The 17,247-nt window shown below is 34.6% G+C and overlaps 1 protein-coding gene across 1 annotated transcript; it reads left to right on the plus strand.

Moving 5' to 3' along the window:
- The first annotated feature begins 2,579 nt into the window (after positions 1–2,579).
- LOC139863795 (uncharacterized) lies at positions 2,580–4,125 on the plus strand. Its single transcript, XM_071852400.1, has 5 exons — positions 2,580–2,828; positions 2,924–2,995; positions 3,491–3,558; positions 3,640–3,793; positions 4,012–4,125. Exons 1-5 carry the CDS (start codon positions 2,580–2,582, stop codon positions 4,123–4,125), a joined length of 657 nt encoding a protein of 218 aa, XP_071708501.1.
- The last annotated feature ends 13,122 nt before the right edge of the window (positions 4,126–17,247 follow it).

The raw sequence follows: 17,247 nt of genomic DNA on the forward strand, positions 1-17,247 counted from the left end.
TCATTCCTCATTTCACCATTTTCTCAAACTTATACATATATAATCCAACATATATAAGCATATACATTCTACTTTACACCAAAAAAATGGATTTTTTTAGCCGCGAGTCTTGATTTGTTATTCGATAGCACCTCGTCCGACGAAGAGGAAGAAAACCAACCTAGAAGAACTCAGGTGCAACGAAACCCACGACGTGTTATTAATAGAGATCGTGAACAAGCCGGTATTAATTTGCGGAACGACTACTTTTCTCAAACTCAGACGTATCCACACGACATTTTCAAGAGACGATTTCGGATGCGAATTCATTTATTTCTCCATATCAAAGACGGTATTCTCAATCACTCTTATACTAATAATGCTCCAAAACACTTTGTATTTTTCCAACAACGTCCGGATGCTCTCAGACGTCTTGGTTTTACAACGTTTCAAAAAATAACTTGCGGGTTACGCCAATTGGCGTATGGAACAAACGCTGATATTTTTGATGAATATATAAAAATGGCGGAGAAAACGAGATATGTTTGCTTAAATAATTTTTGCAAGTGTATAATTGACTTATATGGTCGAGAATATTTGAGGAAGCGACGGCAACTGACGTTGCTTGGTTCTATTCGGCACACGAGGAGAAACATGGTTTTAAAGGAATGTTGGATAGTATTGAACTATTGACTGTATGCATTGGGCTTGGAAAAATTGTCCTGTTGCATGAATATGTCAATATACTATAGGTGATCACGGTTACCCTACGATCATGCTTGAAGTGGTTGCTTCATACGCTATGTGGATATGGCATTCGTTTTTTAGGATGGCTGGTTCAAACAACGACATAAATGTGTTGAATCATTCTCCGTTGTTTGATTCACTCAAAAAGAATAGAGCTGCATCGTCATCGTTTGAAGTAAACGGACACGTTTATCCATTTGGTTACTACTTGGGGACGGTATATATCTTGATTGGACAACCTTAATAAAAGGGATATCCGACGCCTATTGATGACCTTAGAGTCAAATTTACAAGATTTCAAGCGAGTGCTCGAAAGGACGTGGAGCATACATTTGGTGTTCTACAAGGTAGGTTTGCAATTTTAAAAACTCCGACACGAGTTATGAGCGTTAACAAGATGAGAAGGATAATGTACAGTTGCATCGTTATGCACTACATGATACAAGAAGATAACGATTTTGCCTTGAGTACTTGGGAACAAGAATGGTTAGATAAACCGAAAACAGGCCTCGTCGTAATATTACGAGAAGAGTCAAAGATCGTCGATCACGAGAAAAGGAAATTCACGATCAAAACGTACACGATCAACTACGTGAAGATTTAACGGCTCATATTTGGAACCTCCCACCAAACTTTCGTTCTACAAACTAGTATTTTGTTTTTTTAATTCATGTAATTTTTTTATATAACGATTTTTTATGTAACTTTTTTTTTAATGTAACGTTTTTTATATGTAACTTCTTTTTTATATATGTAGTGTTTTGTTTTATCTTATTTAATAATTGTTTTATCTTATTTAATAAATAAAATCTAATTAAAAAAACCAAACAAAAAATCAAAAATAAAATGCCACATCATTTTTTAATCCTTTGGCAAAAGACCACTATTACAACTCCCACCTTTACCTGTCATAGTCCAGTCATTGACTTGTCCCAAAAAGTGCATATTACTCACTCCACGTCACAATAACCATTATCCGTGGTCTGATGGATTAATCCGACAAGATCTCATATATATAAGATTAAGATTTAAAAAAAATAAACTAAAATAATTAAGATTAAAAAATACTCGCTCTATTGGCTAGCTTGAACAAAGAAAACCTAATGTACATTGCCTGATAGTCCGATAGTTGGGTTATCTTGATTCTGTCGATCTTATTGATCTAGTATCAATTGAATTCCCGAGTTTGGTAATTTCGTTAACACTCCATAAGAAATGCCGATTTTGTAGGACACTTTGTTGTAATGAGGGCATGCACTCAATCCATTGCTTCAACCCAAAGCTCCAGCAACTAAAGAAAACCTCATTTCAAGGAATAATAAAAGGATTGAATGACTTCATATATTGCTTTTCTATTGTTGAAATTCCATTCTTGTTGTACTAAACTTCCATTACTTTCTCAATTTTACCATGTATATAGTTTTTCATTCTTGATAATCATTGCTTATCTTGTTTCTTAAGTACTCCGTAATAATTATAATGTTCTTTACTTCTTCTTATAAATTTCATTACATATGGCCGGTCTGGGTAACTATATAATTAGTCCTTCTAATAATTTGTGATTATTTTCTTTATAATTTCTTTGTTTTTATTGTTGTAAGAAAGCTATAGCCTTTCTTTCCAAACAAAGGTAACCTCACTTTTCATATACTGTTCTTGTCTATTTCATTAGCTTTATGATTGTTACTCGTATTAAATTTAGCCTTTTTTCATATATATATGTCGGATGACCATGGTATTCAATATTCATGCATCTCCAAATAATTATTATCAGCTTCACGTTACCAGTTTACTGCTAGAATTGTATATTATCCAAATCTATACAGTTTTGAATTCTAACAAAATTCTACAAGATGGGGGATCATTTCACATTGTTGGTTGATAAAATGCTCACTGAATCAACCATTGATGCTGTCATCGAGCGTCAAAATAGGTTTAATTCTCGTGCAGAAGCGTCAACACATGAATCCACGAATACCGACTTTTCTAATTCTCATATGATAGTATCAAAATCAATTAAATTGGTAGAATGCAGGATCTGTCACGATGACGATCAAGCTTCGAACATGGAGACACCATGTGCATGTTGTGGCACACTCAAGGTACACTTTTTCTTGATTTTGCTGTTTGACTAATTTCAAGATAACATATATAAAGTTTTCTCGTTTAATTGTGATTTATTGATTGATTTTTGCAGTATGCGCACCGTACATGTGTTCAGCGGTGGTGCAACGAGAAGGGGAACACTATCTGTGAGATTTGCCTCCAGGTTAATATACATTTCTCAAATATGCAAAAGAAATCTATCACTACACGATTTATAAATGTTGTGGATTCAAATATCAATATTTCTTACAACCATCGTTATGGCTGTCGTTAACAACATAAGTATATTGTACATGATGGTTGATATTGATTTTTTGGTGACGGTTATTCAGATTTATAATTTAGTAATGCGCCTTAACAACAATCCTAAGCATTAGCGGATCTAGGAATTTTTTCCATCGGGAGTAAAATGTTAAATATTCGCGGGCAAAATATCGACTTTTAACTTATAAATACACTAACCGTCGAATTTTAACACATAAATACACAAAAAATTTGGTCGTCAGGGACGGTCGACCTCGCCCTATCCGCCCCTGATCTTAAAGACTGTTGTTAGAAAAATCTCTAAAAAAACAATGTGTCAACTTGTTTGTATTAGTGATCATGTTTATTTACTAAAGCTTCACCTTTAAGAACTTTTTACGTTGATGAGTTGCAGCCATTCAAGCCCGGTTATACATCACCACCTCAACTCTACCTTTTTGGGCGTATCCCAATGAATTTCAGGTGAATTATGCATTTAATTACGTGTCCGATTCTTGTTATTAAACCGCTAAATATAAAATAATTGTCTAATTCTATTTCTAGGGGAAACTGGGAGATTTCCAGAAGAGACCTCTACAATTGGCGGTTTTCGACTACATTTGCCAATAATCATGACTTTATCGAATCTGATTTTAATGATCAGTACATAGCTCCAAGTTCAACAAGCATTTTATGTTGCCGTATAGTTGCCATTTTTGTAAACACACATCCTCTTACTCTTTTAACATAGTATTGTGCGTTTGATATAATATGTAAAAATAAAAGTAAATAGGTAACATAGTAACATTATGTCTTGTATTTAAATTCATAATCTGTATGCTTGCAGCGTTTGATATAATATGTAAAAATAAAAGTAAATAGGTAACATAGTAACATTATGTCTTGTATTTAAATTCATAATCTGTATGCTTGCAGTTTATCATTCTACTTATGTTGCGCTACACTCTTCCTATCATCATTAACGCAACTGATGCATTCTCCATTTCAATGTTCATGGTGACGTCAGATTTTAATCTTTGTTATATTTGACTAGTAATTAATTGGAATATCAACCCATTGTTTTTGTTATTGCAGTTATTCTTGTTAAGTTTCATTGGTATTCTACTGTTATTATGTATCATGGCTAGAGCTTTTACTACCGCCCATCGTAGACAACAACCGGTAATCAAACAAACAAAACTTATAATTCACATGATTTGAGCATGAATATTGAGTTAGCCGTCATAGAAATTAAAACATAGGTCGGTAACTAGTCAAAATGGGTCAGGATTCGATATCAATAACAATAAAACATATTATATTTATGAGTTATGAAGCCGCACTTAGTAAAAAACTTCGGTTGATTGTGTTTTAGGATCATGACTTCAATGACATCATGATGCCAGACGAAGAGAACTACGTCCCACAAACAGATTCTCTGCCACATCACATTCGTGTTTATTGATATTCTTAAAAGGGATTTCAGCCAATTAATATCTCCATAAGATCGATGCTCCAGAATTCTACAAGTTGATCATACCTTCTTTTAATCTTATTTGCAAGAAATTTATGAAGATATCACCATCTTTGTGTGTATATGAGTCAAAATAACAAAAAACAAAGTGATGTAGATACTGTAAATATTAGTAATTCTTCAAGGTCACATACCAGAAGGTTGTGCGTCCATTGATATATAACTAATATGATTATTCCAAATTCGAACGAATTATGAACAATCTTGCATGACAATCCAGAATCTAATAATCAAAGAATGAATTCTGAAATTGAACTGGGTTGACTTTTATTGATTGAGTACAATTTACAGACTTTTCAAACGCATATAAATTCGTAGCTATCTATTTATAGAACTAAGAGTAGTATTCATACAAGATACAAATGTATGGGATGAACTAATTCAGTTAGAGTTGGAGTTGTTGCAGTTACTTATGTTATTGCCATTGTGTACTTAAGAAGCTCACGCGCTATGCACGTTGATACTATGGTCACATAACAGCCACCGAGCTAGTAGCTGAGTGGCAAAAAGCGTCATGTTGTTTGCGGGCTTGTATCCGTGAAAGAATCGGTGCATGTTCGAATCTTTGGGGGAAGGTTTTCTCCATGGTTCCGTTGTGATGACAGGGTGTATGCTGTACGCCACTCGGTTTAACGCAAGGCACACCCGGTACACATTGCCGATGGTGTGTAAGGATCTTCCTTCAAACGTGTGAGTGGGTGGAATATGATCGCGAAGGTGGTGCCGTTCTATAAAGAACTATGGACACATAACAATCCACTCTCCTTGAAAAGAGTCTTGCCTTAAGAATCTCTTTAGGAATTGGAACTTTTTTGAATTTTACAACTTTAATAGAGCATTTCAATCTTGCTGACTCGTGCACCTTGATTCTTGATATGGCTCATTTCGATCTTTATTACGTCTACCATAAGGTCTTTCATCTTGAAATTAGTTATCTTTTGTTTAATCTTTAACGATCCTTTGCGGTTAGCTTGTACGCATTGGTAAGTTGTAACCCCCCAAATACCTTCCCAAACCGCATTGTTGTTGGCAGTACCAACAAAGGTTGAAAACTCTCTGCTTAGAGTGAGAATCGAACATGGGTTGACAGTACCCCAAGTTGAATCCTACCCTCATACTACTCAAGTCAAACTTTGGTGGTCACTCTATTATACTATGTACCCATATACATCATGAAATTTTCAAACAATGAAATATAATAAGAGTACTCCCAATCAAGGTTGAAGAAATCGGAACTCGAGGAGTTTTCGGTGGGACCATTTCTAGGAGTTCTCGGAGAACTCGTGGAAAACTCGGGGAGTTCTCAGTGGTTGACTTTCGTTGACTTTTGAGATAATTTTTATGATACCCGAGATTTGAACGAGATTTGACCGGTTTGACCATTTTTGGCCGAGAAACTCAATTTATTGGTCGTTGACCGTTTAAACCGGCCGTTGTAGTATTTTTTAGCAGATTTCAAAACGAGAACTCAGTAGCAACTCTAAAACGATATATCGACGAGAACTCGGCCGATTTTTTGGATTTTTGCAACCTTGCTCCCAATGGTGACTTACTTACTCCCCATGATTAGTTGCCACATCAGCGCCACATCAGCACTTCCTTCCCATGACTAACACAGGGCTAAACACTACCAACAATGACATACTTCCTCAAGTTTAAAAACTTAAATTTTATATTGATGTGTGAAGCGGAGGTGTACGAAATAGTTATTTTTAGACATTATTCATCAATAAATTGAACCACTTGGATTGTATCTTGTACATTTGAGCTTTTTGGTCATTTGCGTCTTCAAATCGTCGTTTTCTTCTTTTGTCTTCGCACTTATTTATTTAAACGAATATTACATAAAAATAGAACAATTGCAACTAAAAGCTTGTCTTTCTGGAAGGATAATGCTATGAAATATATGTTCATTTTTAGCATTATCAAATATCCCCACACTTGAACGTTGCTTGTCCTCAAGCAATACAGAACTTTGAAACTAAATCACACTTCACTCGAATCACTTTTTTATTCTCACACTTTATACATCGGTGATTTTGATACGGTGGTATAAACAATGATAGTAACAATATAGTTTACAGTCCCACATGACTATGAAAATTTAGATCCTTTAAGAAATTGGATCTTTATGAAAACATTTGATCTTTTGAAAATTCATTCTAGCTTTTACCCTAGATAAGTTTTCCGGAATAACCCTTCACCGGTGTTTACAAAATATTTTTGTGGGTTTTGTGGGTTTCAGATTTAAAAATTTTAGCTCAAAACTTATGGTTTTGTGTCACCCACTTGCTAACCTTGTATTAGGAAAGCAACACGTTCAGTATACTTGCTCCGTATATTATCTTTCGGTAAACTACCGTCCAGTTGTAAAAGAAAGCGATGAACAAGCAACTGTTAAGGCAATGTCCCATGACATGCAGATAATTATGGTCAAAAATGTGTCGGATGCAATTACTATCCTTTGTAGGAGAAATAGTAAAGATCACCCTATAATTTTTCGGTCTGGCACAAGGTCCTGTCTTCGACCATGCTATGCAACCACCGTTCTTACGGTTGACACCCAATTTGGTTCAGGTGACCTAATGAATTCCGATGAATTCTCAGGATTTTACGTTCAATGGTAATGAACACATTGAAAATAGGTTTTCAGAAAACAAATTGGTTTTAATTTGATCAAAATATTTTCTCGTTCAAGCTCGAGTTTAGATATCATTGAATTCCATGAGTATGAATTCTCAATTTTTAAGGTCAATCTCAATGATTGAGTAATATCAGTCTTAAAAGCTGATTTTTAATCTTTAAGGAGATTAGCCTTTCTGGGGGTCTGATTCATTAGTCTTATCAAGCTAATTTGCATGGCGCTCTCCCCATTTTACAAGACAGATCCTCTCATGGTTAGGATAAGTCTGACCACATGGTGACCCTGTTTGATGCTGAGGTCCGTGGATTTCCAGCTGATTTTCGAGAAAACTTTTCAAGGTTTTTCGTAGACTCTACAACTGGTCTAGACGACAACTTCCTGACCTAAATCAAGAAGCGCGTGTCTTTTTCGGAAGACTTTACTTCCTTTTAATGATGGAATTGATTCATCGTGTAGATCCATCTTTCTTTTAAATATATTACAGTAAATCGGGTAAAACTGATTATTATCGTCCAAAACAAAAGTACCTGCAATAATCTTGTACAAAATATGTGATATATGTTTTAAAGAACTTGGTAAATTCTTCCCACACTTAGCTTTTATTTATTTCTTTCTTTGCCTTTTTATTCTCCTCTATTCCATTTTAAATGAATTCAAGCGTTTTGGGTTGTTTCTCAATTTATGTCCTTTCCGAGGTAACAATAATTTCGGTAATAAAACCTAGTTTTATCGTTCATAAATATGTATAAACATGATTTTGAATTCATTTTATTGAAAATTTTTCAAATTTTCACAAAATTTGGCAAATAAACTAAGTGTAAACCCGAGAGAATTTATAACCCTTCCCCACACTTGAGATCATGCAATGCCCTCATTTGCATGAAATCAGACTATAATTATAAATTCATGGGGGTGATTAGTGTAGAAAAGTGATTAAAAATAGCGAGTTTGCAAACATATTATTTTATATCACATTTGATATTTTGCGTCTTGTCGTCAAAATTAGTAGCTTTTGCTGAACTTTAATGTCAGTCTTTGAAAATGCGCTGTTTTACCCTGTTTTGTACATAAGATAAACTACAAACATATAATATTATATATATATATATATATATATATATATATATATATATATATATATATATATATATATATATATATATATATATATATATATATATATATATATATATATATATATAACCTTTATTTATTAAAATAATTTAAATGAATAATTTTTAAAAATTTTGTTTCCTTTTACTTTAGGTAGTTTCGGTACGTTTACCTAGTCCGTCCCTCGACAAAATTTAAAATTTGTCGTTTTTAAAGTGATTGTTTTAAAAGCAAAGATTTTTGGGTTTTTTTATTTTTATTTTTTTTGGTATACTTTAGATCAATAATATTAAAAATAATGATAACAAAATTTTTCGCCCCGCCCTCGGCTAAAGCAATTTCGGTTCCATGACCTAGTCTTTAAGTTACGACGAATTTTAGAAATCATTTTTTAAACTTAATGAAATAAAGTAAATTTTATTTTTAAATTCATACAAAACTTAAATTTAAAATGCGTATTAATTTCATACAAAATCTACAAAACAAAAATTCAGAATGGGGGAAGAAAACTTGTTCTTTAGTGTCTGCTAGTGGAAAAGACCAATCGGATTCCATTCTCGGAACTACACGAGAACAGAACAACTAACTCTAGACAGCGTTTTCTTTTTAGAACATTTGAATCTCCCCACACTTAGGTTGCTGTGGTGTCGAAATTGTGATTAACTTCATTGTCAATTTCTCTTGGACCATAATCAACTTGCATATCTGTGACTTTTGCTTTAAGTCATTGGTCGGATTCTTGTGTAATATCCACAAATTCAACTAGTTTCGCCTTTTATTTAGGCGATATATTGGATACTAACCGGTTACATAACTTAAAGTTCCCCTTGGTTCTAGCATCGTGAATACGTTTAATAAGTTTCTTCATTGAACTGTTAATAACGAGGTCATTTAATTTCGTATCAACAACGGGGTTCTTTGTTATCAAGTCATCATTGAGTGTTACTTCATCTTCCCCACACTTAGGCGTTTTATAATTGTTAAGCACTACCGTTGGAGTTGGTAAAACAATATGGTTTTTACCAATCGTTTTTGGTTCAACGATTTTGGTTGGTGGAGATTTAGACTTCCGAATCACAAAGGTGACCGATTTGTCACCATCACTAAGTGTCATTCTACCCTCTCTTACATCAAATAACGCCCCGGTGGACGCTAAGAATGGTCGACCTAAAATTAGAGGAATGTTTGAGTCCTCTTCTATGTCAATGACAATAAATTCGACTAGAAAGGTTAAATTACCTACTTGAACGGGTAGGTTGTCAGTAATTCCAACTGGGTGCCTAATGGTTTGATCAAAGAGTCGAACTGTGACGCCCCGTACAAAACCATCGTGTACGATTCGTCAACAACAGGATCTTTACACGGTCAAATACTATATGCTATTTGAAAACCAGTTTTCATTCACAAAAAGATAGCGTTTTACAAAAGATAACATGACACAGAGGTCATTACAAAGCCATTATTCAAATAACATAAGTTGCGAATGCAAATTAAACGTCTCATGATTGAGACATCTCTAAGTAATGCAGCGGAAATCTAACACAGCAGGTCCTTAACAGCAAATCAATAACACCAAGACAGCAAGTCTAACAGCGGAAGCAAGATACCTCTAAGCACCTGAGAAAACATGTTTAAAAACGTCAACAATAATGTTGGTGAGCTATAGTTTAAATTGTAACAGTAATATAAGATTGACCACGAGATTTCAATGTTTCAAAACAGTATGAAAAGTATATGTATAACCGTGGGCACATGGTAACTAGACTGAACGTAAATATAAATATCACCCCCTAAAAGTACACCTGGCGAGTGCGTATGTCCTCGAAGTATTAAACACCCGTTAAATACTAGCGCAACTAGCCCGAGTGGGGATGTCAAACTCTATGGATCCATATCTAAGATTCGCGTCTACCGGTTCAAAAACCAATAGTTAAACGTTACCGTGCTAAGGGGAAAGTTTATGCCGTTATATAACCCACACATATGTAAAGTTTTAGTACTCATGTCAAATAAGTAAAACATAAAAAGCGCATATATTCTCAGTCCCAAAAATAGTATAAGTAAAAAGGGAAGCTATAACTCACAGTGAATAAGCAATACAAGTCGATACGAAAGTGTGCGACTAGTAAGTCGGTCCGAAAGGTCGTCAACCTAAATCAAACGTTACTAGGTCAGTAGGTTGTCTTTATAAGTTCTATTAGTGCATAAAATAAGTTTAAGTGTCATCATCATCATCGTTCATCATCATAAAAGCTAAGTAAGTTTGACAAGAATAGAGATCGAAACAATAGGCTGACTTCGGTCAGCTGCTACGACCTCTACGTAAATTGAAAAGAAGCGTAATCAGTGGCCATGGCTCCGTATGGGAGTCCTCTAGTTGCTGACCAATTTCTAGACTCAAACTCATCTTAATTTGACTGTGGCGACTTTTTAAGTGCGAGTAGGTCCGAATTTTTAGCACAACGTTAAGGGTGTAGTGACTTTCGGAAGGCCATAAATCCTAAACCGTAACTCGGATTAAGACGAGGTCTAAACATAAAATCATCTACTCGAACCAAACTAACTGAAAATCAACTTTCCAGTAGCCCAGGTGGTCTGATCAGATACTAAAAACAGTAGGTAAGGTGCTCCAGTGGGGTTCTTAGTACTTGATGCTCATCACGGTTCTCATCCTTGATGCTTGTAGCTTCAAGTGTACAAATCATTGATGGGTTAGCATCACCTTGACCAAGATTCCACCATCAACACACAATAAGTTAAGACCAAGTAAGAACACAACTCAATTAAGAGTCTTAGATGGAGGATGAACCAAAGTTACATCATATCCTTAGTCTTAACATAATTACAAGTTCCATTTACAACTAAAGCTACAAACTTTACATCCATCAAACAAGTATGAACATAATCTAAGTCAAATGAAGTGATGGAACCCTAAGCTAGAGAGCTTGGATCCCTTTCACACAAGTTTTAAGGTCACAAAGCTAGAAAGCTTGAACCTTTAGTGTTCTTGAAGAACTTGAAGCATAAAGCTTAGATCTTTAAGTTATATGAAGACCATAAACACAAGTTTTAATCTTTATAACAAAATAATGAGATCATAAGTTAGGAAACTTAGATCCAGCAAAAGATATGAAGATCCAAGCTAGAAAGCTTGCATCTTGGTTGTTCTTGAAGATCTTGATGCATAAAGCTTGGATCTTTAAGTTACATGAAGATTACAAACACAAGTTTGAATCTTTATAACAAAATAGCAAGATTAAATTTAAAAAAAAAGTATAGATCTACAAAGTGGGTGAAGATTCAAAGCTAGAAAGCTTGAATTTTCCATGTTCTTGAAAGATTCAAATCCATGTTTGAATCTACAAGATGTAATCAAGATCAAAAGCTAAAAAGCTAGACCCATGATGATGATGATGATGAATTCGTGATGATGAGAAGGAGAAAAAGAAGAAAAAAATTAAAATACTTACACTTTTAGAGAGAGAAAGAACTTAGAAAGAATTAGAGAGTGAGTGTATGTGAATTACAAATGAAAGCAAGTGTAAAATGGATGGAATGAGGCTAGTATTTATAGGTGAATGGGGTGAGGGAGGGGTACATGGCCATTGAATTAGGGGGGACAAGGGGGAACAAAAGTTTGCTTTTTTGTTAATGGTTGTCTAAAGTTGGTGCTTATGTTGGAATTCCATGCAACATTAAGGATAATACTTGACATAAATGCTAGCATGTTCCCTATAATAAATGGGCATTTGTCTTACATATTAATGGGTCACTAGTAATTAATAAGTGGGCTAAATAAATGGGCTACTAGCTAGAGTAGGGTGGGCTTAGGTCCAACAAGGTAGAAAGTCCAACAAGACTAACTAGTAAGCATAATTAAATTACTACGCATAATTAAGCATCCAAAAACCCAAATAATTATTATTATAAAATAATAATTAAGGTTTCGTAGTCATAATATTCCGATTATGACAAAAGTTAAACGTGTACGCAGTACGCAGTTTGTTCGTAACGTCAAGTGACACTAACGGTCATAAAGGCTTCCGGTGATCAAGTTAAATATCCTTCGTACTTAAAGGCACGTTTTAACACATAAATGTAAGTAGGCCATGTGTAGTAAGATTCCAGAGTATAAAATAGCACAGTACGCAAAAATACGCAGTTTCGCGAAAGCACAAAGCATAAAAGTAAGTCGAAAAAGTCGGGTCGTTACATTACCCACCTGTTAATGGTAATTTCGTCCCGAAATTTGAGGAGTGACTAAAAATGGTACCATATTTAAATAAGAAGTAGCGTATCAAAGTTCCGAAAGATTCGTGGGCTCAAAAGTGAGCTATTTACCTTGAAAGGTACTCGGGCGTATAAAAGTAAGAATAGGTATATGCTATTGATTAAATCTCTTGTCCTAAGAGATCAACGAATTGATTTCGTTTCTGGTTAACATGTGTATGTCATCTGGATATATATATATATATATATATATATATATATATATATATATATATATATATATATATATATATATATATATATATACCCACAAAAGGAAAGATGATGTTTTTAGCCTTACAGGCATCTTCAGTAAGCTGGATGAATGAAATGCATCATGAATGTTACCAAACTCATCTAAGACGTTGAGCGCATATGCCGCAATACAAAGCTGACAGATAGAATGGAAAACATGATGATCATAACCATGCGATTTGATATCTGGATAGTGTTAGCCACGGATTTTACTAATCCCTTAATTTCGGAAGGAGACCATAGGTATAAAGAACCCGATATTTAAGAAACGTTTGTTGAATTGAAATTTTAGCCGAAAGTGACAAATCAGACTTACTTGCAAAGCCAGCCATAATTATTTATAGTGTCTTCAGGGCGGTTCGAACGAACGATGAAAGATATCACTAGTTTTCCATGATGCATGTGATCTAATCCTTGAATGGAATGAAAGCACAGTTCCATAATGTAACTTTATCCTTTCAGTTACATGTTGAAGTTAGGGTTAACATTAACTAGAACAACATATAGTTGCAATCAACGAAGGAAGAAATATGTAGAGTATCCACATCAGTGTCGTAAATGTTTTAAGCAGTCCCCTTCCAAGAGGATAACAAGATTCATGGATTCTAAAAGTATCTTATATTACATTTCCGAAAGAAAATCGCACGTAAGGTGTGATCTTTGAACGAGAGTGAACTCTTCGAGCGGGTTGTTCTGAATTTATCCTTATACTTAAGGGGAGTGCGGATGAGAAGATAGGTGAACCCTAGGTCATAAAGAATGGTTTACTCCAAGTGAAAAGGATCTCAAAGATGATTTCTTGTACCTCAATACACTGATTCATAGAGATGATGTTTACGAGGGTGTTGCGATTAGACGTGAAATATTGAGAGTAGAAATCCTACCTAGTGCCTTTCCTAAAATGGGATGATCACTGAGTGGACCCCAAAAAACTGATTTATCGGCCCGCGTTTTTTCCAAGTCTAACCTTAAGAGGAACATTTCATAAGCACAAAGACTTCTTAACAAATTTTATAAAACTGCCACCCAAAGTGGCTCAAGAGTTTTTTTTTTTTTACAAAGATCTTAATAGTAAGTTTCATCCCTAATGGAAGGCGAGAAAAGTGTGGTCCATACAGGGTGTAGTCTAATAGGAAAACCTTTAGTAAAATCGACCAAGGAAGTTTCTGAAAAACCTTTAAACGTTTGATGTGACAACATAAACGGAACGAAGTTCTTTGTAAATTTAGAAGTATGTACAACGTGTACCATTTTGCACAAAACTATTTGACCTAAGTTAAACAACTCAATAAAGGAGCGATTTTAAATAATTTGAAGGTATAACTTAGTCGGTACTAACCAAAATAAGTAAGGGTAAATTTGTTAACTTAATCATATACATATATATGTGATTTTATAAATTGCATAAGTGACCGAAAATTTTATTACTTTCATTCGTCCATAATTCTCGTGAGGACCGCGTAAATAAACAACGTGTATAAATCTTGATAAACATAGTTTTTCGTATTTTAGAGGTTACGAGTTAAAAAAGATCGAGTGAAAAATCTTTGAATCATCGGTTGACATGTTACTAGGTAATGAAAACTAATGAATTAAATGTAGTTTTGATGATTATCCGAACTTAAGTCTTTGGTCCAAAAATGTTCACGTGCGAACCCATTGCTAAAAAGTGAGGTATGAAGGATAGAGCATGAGGATGAGAAGTTAATCGCTGCTTGACTTTGCAATATGCCAAACAGGTTATGGCTAATATTAAAGTCGGAATACTAATGGTGTTAATATCGCTAGATGAGAATCCCTTGGAATAGGTCAGGACTTTGAGTTATGTAAGATAGAGCATCGCTCCGACAGGTGTGACGCATAAGATCCCTGGGGTAACGCGGTAATTTTGAATGGTTTAAGTGTTGATGGATGCCCGAAGGCTCTGCATGATGTGGTAGTAAGTGCCTTCTTCACATACACACACATGAACCCCTCGGTTCCGACGGTTGTAAAGTCTTCATGATGATTTGGATACGAATAAGCAACGAAAAATTTTTATATAACAAGCAAATTTTTTTTTTTTTTTTTTTTTTTTTTTAGAATTCGTTTAAGGTGACAATGTAAGAAAAGAAACGAAGTTCTTAGTAATCTAGGGTTATGTACAACCCGTACCATTCAAAGTAAAATATCTTTTAAATAAAAGATTTGGTTTGTAAAAGTGAAAGTAAAATTTCATATGTATTTGTCAAAAGTAAGTAATCATTTACTTTATTTTATATAACATATACGATTTCAAAAATTTTCACGAATGGCAAATAAAAATAAAATTTACTTTCATGAAACTTTGAGAGGATCGTACCGTAAAATAGTGTGTGAAAAATTTTTGGTAAACAAAATTTTCATATTTCGGAGGTTACAAGTTGGAAAAGGATTGATGAGGATTTAGTAAAAGATTTTGAAAATTTCGGGTGATCTTTGAGGTAATAAAAACCATTGAGTTTAAAAGTGGTTGATGACTATTGGTAGGGCATATGTCTTTCGACCAAAAATGCTTAAGTGTAAAGTTGTTGCTTATAAGTGAGTTACGAATGGGAGAGTATGAGGATGAGAATTAACCACTCAATGATTTTGGAAATTTTGAACTGGTATGACTAATATTGAAGTAAGAAGGATGATGGTATGATTATCATCGAACAAGAAATCTCTCGGGATAAGTTAGGATTCAGAGTCGTGTAAGAATGAGTATCAAATAAGGTTCTTGGGTAGTCCTTAATATAGAATTCGAATCGCTGAAGTGACGGGGTACAATTTTCTTTATGTATCGTTGTCCATTGTATCGATTTTTTCATGGCTAGAAAGTGAGCAGATTCTGAGGATTCACTTCAGTATCACTCGGTAGCTTTCCTTGTTCCCTCTTACTCATTAAGCTAGCAAGAGTACTATGTGTTTTTCTAGATTCAAAATGGAAGCTTGTTGAGTTCTAAATGACTGATCAAACCTCTCATTAGTTTGGGTTTGAGTTGCAATAAATTGTGTTTGAGATTCAACTAGCTTTTGTACCATTTCTTCCAGATTTGGCTTTTTCTCTTCAGTTTGTTGTGGTGGTTTATACAAGTCAGGTCTTTGTTGATTGAAAGTGTTGTTTTGAGTTGGTTGGTTATTCGGACCTTGTTGGTTGTACGAGTTATTGTTGGGTCCATTTGGATTGTAAAGAATGTTTTGATTTCGATTAAAGTTTGGCCTTGGCGGTTGATAATTATTTTGATAATTATTTCCCGGCCTTTGATTCATGTAGGAAACATTCTCTCGTTGTTCCATCGTTTGTTCAATGTGACAATCTTTCATTAAGTGTGGTCCACTGCATTGCTCACAAATGATTCGTATTGCGTGAATATCTTTAGTCATCTTTTCCATTCGTCTTTCGAAAGCATCTATTTTTGCGGAAACAGAATCAAAGTCATGGCTAGAATCGGCTCTAACCGCTTTAGATGAACAAAAGATATCTTTGTCATGATGCCACTCATGCGAGTGGGATGCTGTGTTATCAATGATTTTGTGAGCTTTCGTTACGGTTTTCTTCATAATGGAACCACCAGCTGCTGTGTCGATGTCTATTCGTGTAGTAACATCTCAACCTTGGTAGAATATTTGTACTATTTGATAAGTATCTAAACCATGCTGAGGACATCCTCTCAACAACTTTCCGAATCTTGTCCACGCCTCATATAGAGTTTCATTTGGCTTTTGGGTGAACGTAACAATTTCTCCTTGAAGTCTCACGGCTTTAGATGCCGGAAAGAATCTTTTAAGAAATTTTTCAACTAAAACATCGCATGTGTCAATCGCCCCTTCAGGTAACGATTCTAACCAATCTTTGGCTTCTTCCTTTAAAGTCCAGGGAAACAACATGAGATAGATCTGTTCATCCTCAACTTCTCTGATTTTAAATAAAGTACAAATCCTATTAAATGTTCGAAGATGTTCGTTTGGATCTTCTTTTTGCGTACCACTATATTGGCATTGATTAGTTACCATGTGTAGGATTTGTCCTTTGATTTCATAATCTAGCGCATTAATGTCTGGCTTAATAATGGCGTGTCCTTGGCCAGTGCGTGTGGCTCTCATTTGGTCTTCCATACTTAGAGGTTCCGTTACTTCCATAATTGAATTTGTTGAATACGAATCACTAGAGGATTCTGATTTAACGGTTTGTGGTTCAGGAGGAATGATTAGTGGTTCAGGATCTTGGAATTGTCCTTGAATATCCTCCGGGTTCTCACTTGTGAAGTCGGGTTCAAAAAATAGATTATCGAAAATTTGAATTGGAGTACTTGTTCGACTAGATAATAATTCTAAAGAAAAATCAACAGCGGCA

Source organism: Rutidosis leptorrhynchoides, chromosome 8 (genome assembly GCF_046630445.1).
Source record: "Rutidosis leptorrhynchoides isolate AG116_Rl617_1_P2 chromosome 8, CSIRO_AGI_Rlap_v1, whole genome shotgun sequence".
In the NCBI taxonomy this organism is placed as follows: domain Eukaryota; kingdom Viridiplantae; phylum Streptophyta; class Magnoliopsida; order Asterales; family Asteraceae; genus Rutidosis; species Rutidosis leptorrhynchoides.